Source organism: Orycteropus afer, unplaced genomic scaffold (genome assembly GCF_000298275.1).
Source record: "Orycteropus afer afer isolate SDZICR_OR568_19922 unplaced genomic scaffold, OryAfe1.0 scaffold00859, whole genome shotgun sequence".
NCBI classification, from domain to species: domain Eukaryota; kingdom Metazoa; phylum Chordata; class Mammalia; order Tubulidentata; family Orycteropodidae; genus Orycteropus; species Orycteropus afer.
Window position 1 is genome coordinate 200801 of NW_006922446.1, and position 5322 is coordinate 206122.

At 39.7% G+C, this 5322-nt stretch overlaps 1 protein-coding gene across 1 annotated transcript in view; it reads right to left on the reverse strand.

Annotated features, from left to right (window-relative positions):
- Positions 1-227: 227 nt before the first annotated feature.
- The window catches only part of SLC4A8 (solute carrier family 4 member 8), a 69103-nt gene continuing 64008 nt past the window's right edge, over positions 228-5322 (reverse strand). The window contains exons 22-24 of the mRNA XM_007958158.2: positions 3941-4029; positions 2007-2102; positions 228-351 (exon numbers count right to left, since the gene is read on the reverse strand). Of these exons, the coding sequence (XP_007956349.2) occupies positions 228-351; positions 2007-2102; positions 3941-4029 (309 nt within the window). The remainder of the gene's footprint in view (positions 352-2006; positions 2103-3940; positions 4030-5322) is intronic.

The following is a 5322-nucleotide window of genomic DNA, read 5'->3' on the forward strand; positions in this document are numbered from 1 at the left end:
AGACGAACTTGGGTCAGAGCCATCTTTCCAGCTCCAAAGGTGAGGGCTGCTGATGCTCAGATGACTGACCCTCCTAGTAGCAGACCCTCCTGACAACTTCTAGGTTTGATCAGCTCACCCCAGGGTAGGCTATCAAACCAAGGCCCAGGGCTGCCTAGGAGTCTGCAGATGCTAACGGGACTGGAGAGTTTTCTCTCTATTGCCCTCCTACTCCCCAACTCCATCTTTTAGGAAAGGACTCCACTAAAGGAATCCTCATTGGCAGAATGGATCCATATGGCTCTACAGGTCAGCAGAGTTTCAGAGAAAACATCTGAGCTATGGGAAGCTGGGTCTTCAATGGTGGCAGTCCTGAAGAGAAAGAGGAGGAAGAGGAGGAGAAGAACCAATAGGAGATGGTCTTCTGCTTCCATGTTCACACCTGGTGATTGGCTGCTGGTATGAGGATAGCAGAATGCCCTCCAATGCACACCAAGAATAACTGAATGCTTCAGCATGGCTTTGACATGACCAAGGACAGGGCCAGACTGGGCCTTGCTTCTTCTCTGAGAGACTCGCCATGTTCTCTGTAACCAGAACTTCCTGAGGCACTCATGGCCCAAATCTTCCATCCCAGCAAGGACTCTTAGTTGAAGAGACTGAAAAAAAGTGTTACAATTAGACAAAAAGGGAACACATGATTCATTCCTGCTTTTAACACAATACTTTGAATATGTCACCACAATTTGAATCTGGCTATATTTTAAGTTCATTTACAAGTAGACTAGTTCTCAACTAAAAATAATCATGTGGTTATACATTTCGACAGCTGCCTGGATTTTCCTCTGAAGGAAACAAGATTCTATATTTCACTCACAGTCAGCACAGATTTATTTTAACCCATTCGATGAAGAAATAACCCCACCGCTACAACCTACTGGTAGCTGTGCTTTTTCAAAACACTTTAGTTTCTCCTTAGAGCAGCCTTATAAGTGAGGCTGTTAGTTACTATCATTCCCATTTTATAGCTGAGTAAACTGAATGCAAAGAATAGTGGCCTGCCAGGTTATATATGGAATTAATAGCAAGACTATGTCTCCTGATTCCTGGCCTGCTGCTTTTAAACTAAAAAACAAAACAAAAAACCTAAGAAAGTTGTCTTTGATAAGGTCTCAGATTTTTCCTTCAATTATCTGACTACTTAAATTTAAATAGTGTTTGAACTAACTTATTCAAGGAATTTGGGTGCACAGCCTAACTCAATGTAGGCAAAGATGCCTAAAGTCCTTCCAATTTCTCATTAATTTGATTAAAATGGATTTTTGCTATTGGTAAAAGATATACATAATTTAGTTTCCAAAATAAGAATGCAGTTGCAATTTAGTATTTCAAAATTCTTGCTTGGCAATAATCCCCATTTGGAACACGCTAAATAAGTTAAAGTCTACATCAAATATTATCACCACTATCCAAATGTTTTAGCAATATTCCAATTTATAGGTTGCAATAACCAGAAAGCCACCCTACAGATTTTAGAATGGAAACTAGAAGGAGGATTACTATTGATGTTAGTTGTCACTGATTCTGACTCTTGGAGACTCCATGTGTGTCACAGTAGAATTATGCTCCACAGGGTATTCAAGGTCATGACCTTTTGGAAGCAGATCACCAGGCCTGTCTTCTGAGGAGCCTCTGGGGGTGTTTGAACCACCAATATTTCGGCTAGCACTTAATTGTTTGTGTCACCCAAGGAGGACTAAGGGAACTAAATACATAAAGCAAATTTACATCCCCAAATGATTCCATCCTGACTTTGGACCTGTGTAAATAGGCATGTCAAAACAGCCTGTCTATTCAACTAGTTAGAAAACATTTGTACTTTTCTTAGGCTTAGCACTACTCCTACGGTGTTAAGCATCATCTTGGAAGCCATTTATTAGACAACTAAGAAGTATTTTGCCTTCAACATAATTGCCATTCTTAAAAGCTAGGAATAAACAAAAAGCAGCAATTACAGTTCTCCTTACCTCTTTTCCTTTGTATTTCCGGAATTCATACTGAGAGCTTTCCAGACTGTAGTTTTAGGCATTTCATCAGAAATATTAATCTCAGAGGGGTCACACCTGAAATCAGTGTTTGGGACAGTAATTGTCAGACACACAAATAAAGTACATTATTTCAGTCTATAATGAAATCTTTTCCCACCAGGAGGGAAAAGATCAGATCTGAAGGAGTGTGAAGTACCATATGGAGCCAGTGAGGTCAGAATGGAAAGAGGAAAGGTGGCCCATGAGGTGGTACAAGGACTGGGCTAGTGCGTCAGGTGGTGGCTGACCCTAATCGCACATTTCTGTGCTCCTCCAGAGGGCCCCTCCGGGGATGCTGATGATGATGCTATGATGTCAACAGTGGTAGCATTAGGAGCTACAACTTGATTATATCTATGTGCCAGACATGGTACTGAGAACTGTTTGTTTTTTCACTTACACGACCAAACCTTTTACATTTGTAGTTTACAAAGGACTTTCACAATACATTGTCTTAATGATAACAGCAACAGGGATTATTAATATCCTCATTTTAAAGGTGAGGAAACCAAACCCCACAGGCATAAATGACTCTTCAAGGTCAAACACCAGTAAGTGGAGAATCAAGACCTTGAATCCAGGCCCCTGGCCTTCTAGAACCTCAGAGTATCCTGAGGCTTTCTATAAACTCAACTGTCTTCTTCTAAAACAGCATTCTGCTAGAGAAGAAACATTATTTCCAGTTTGCCACCAGAGAATTCAAACTCCATACTTTATTGAATTCAAACTCAACAACTATTATTGAATTTTATTAAGGACCGAAGAATAGACTCTTGATTTTTCCTTCAGTGTAAACCACGATCAATTCAATGATTCAGCAGCAATCTAGAATTATCAGTGTTGTCTAGGCTCTAGATGACCCAGATCCTGCTCTCTTCCCCATCTTGACCTCTGGGCTTCTTACAGCCTGGGTGTACCACTTCCAAAGTAGAAACAAGACACTAAGAGTGAAACCACAAATGGACCAATTTAACAACCGAGCAAAAGATTTGGTAGAGAAAAGGGCTAAAATCACTGGCTAAAGTAAGGAATTTCTATGATTTCTATGATTCCAGTGCAGTTCCTCCTTGGCTCCCAGGACTATAAAATCCAACACTCATTCCACTGAGTTGATTTCAACTCACAGTGACCTTATAGGACAGAGTAGAACTGTGCCATAGGGTTTCCATGGCTGTAATCTTTATGGAGGCAGACTGCCATACCTTTCTCCCACGGAGCAACTGGTGAGTTTGAATAGCTGACCTTTTGGTTAGCAGGTGTGTGCTTGACCAATCCATCACCAGAGTACCCTCCCAGGACTATAGGTGTCATGAATCCAGTCGGAATGGGGTGTTTCTACCCATCCCCAAGGCTTGCTCAAACATGAGAACAAAGATCACGCCCTATTCATCTTTGGAAGATGGAAGAGTAGGGCAAAGTGGCACTGGTTTGAGAATTAAAAAGATGAGGGTTTAAATCTTAATTTTTCTAGACAGAAGATTTATGATCTTGGCCTAATGACCTAAAACCATCTAAGTCAGTTTCTTCACTTGAACAAGTGTGAGTAATGAGACTTAGATCAGAGAGTTGCTGTAAAGATTAAATGAGATCACGTAAATAAATCTTCTACCACAGTCCTGGCACAAAGGTGTTCAATACATCAGCTCTCTTATCTCCGTTCTCCTTGGGATTCCAAGCACTTGGTACAGTACCTGATACATAGCAGGCATTCACTAAATTGCTAACATAAAGAGTGTTTTAATGGGAGGGAAGCTGAATATTTGATTCTTTACACCAGCAACTGTATTTGTGTGATCCCACCTCACCTCACCACAATGCCAGAGAGTTTATAAAATGACCAAAATATAAACTCCTTGGCATTTTGCAAATTTTACCTGAAATTGTTCTTCCCTGGACTACTTAATAATTTCCTGCTCTCTAAGGGGAACTTGTCTCCCCCTAATTCTAACATTTTCTCAGCCTCCTGGAAGAAAAGAAGACATTGTTATATATTAGATCAAAGTAAGACCACAAAACTTCAGCAGTCCATTCTCCTTCTACCATCACAATTCCTACCTAATTTCCTCTGATATTTATTATGAAAAAGTAGAATTATATTCTTTCACAAGTTTGACTCACTATAAAAATAGCCAGATATTTGTACCTGTGGAATAGTATTGGGGCGGGGGCGGGGGGGGGGGACAAAAAACAAAATAATTTGAATCTGATTAAACCTCTTGATCTAACTACCAATTTACCAAAAATACAGGGGACAGAGGAATATGTTAAATAACACCAAGGGACACATTCAGCAAAACCCAAATGGTAGAAAATTCTATGTTGTTGTTATGTGCCATCGAGTTGGACCCGACTCATAGTAGCGACCCCTCCTTGGGTTTCTGAAGCAGTATCACTACAGAAGTAGATTGCCCAACCTTCTTTCCGAGGAGTGGCTGGTGGGTTTGAACCACCAGCCTTCTGGTTAGCAGTCAAATGCCGTAGGCACTATACTACCAGAGCTCCCAGAAAATTCTATAGGTCAAAGAAATTCAACAAGAAGAAAAAAAGACAGATAGAAACACCAAATAAATTTAATATATTATCCTATTGTAATATAGCCCTTATTTGAATCCCAATTTTAAAAATTGCTAATAAATACTAAGACAATGAATACTGGCATTTATTTCTACTTTTGTTATATCTGAAATGTTCCATAATAAAATGTTTTCCTAAAAAAAAAAAAAATTCCACTAATTTTAAAGAAATAATTACAAAGGAAAAACATGTACAGAGATGTTTAAAACAGTAATAATATTTATCCAATTGTTCAAGCCAAAAATCTAGAAGTTATCCTTGCTTCCTTTCTTTCTCTAATATTCACCCACACATCAGCAAAAGCTGTCAGTTCCATCTTCAAAATAAGTCCCAAGTTCAACCACATTCACCCCTCCACCTTCACCATCACCTCTTGCCTGAACAATTGGAAGTATAGGAGACATTTAACCAGTCTCCCAGCTATTACTCTTCTCCCTTCCAGCTATCTCAGTATTCCTCAAGCCCACCAGGCTCACTTCTGCTTTAAGGCCTTTGCACTTGCTGTTCCCCTGGCTTGGAATGTTCTTATTCCCAGATATTCTCATAACTTGCCTCTCACTTTATTCAGTTCTCTACTCAGATGTCTCCTCAGAAGAGTTATTCCTGATTACCATAAATAAAATAACTCCTCACCTCTATTCTATTCCTGTAGCCTGCTTTATTTTTCTTCTTAAAACTTACC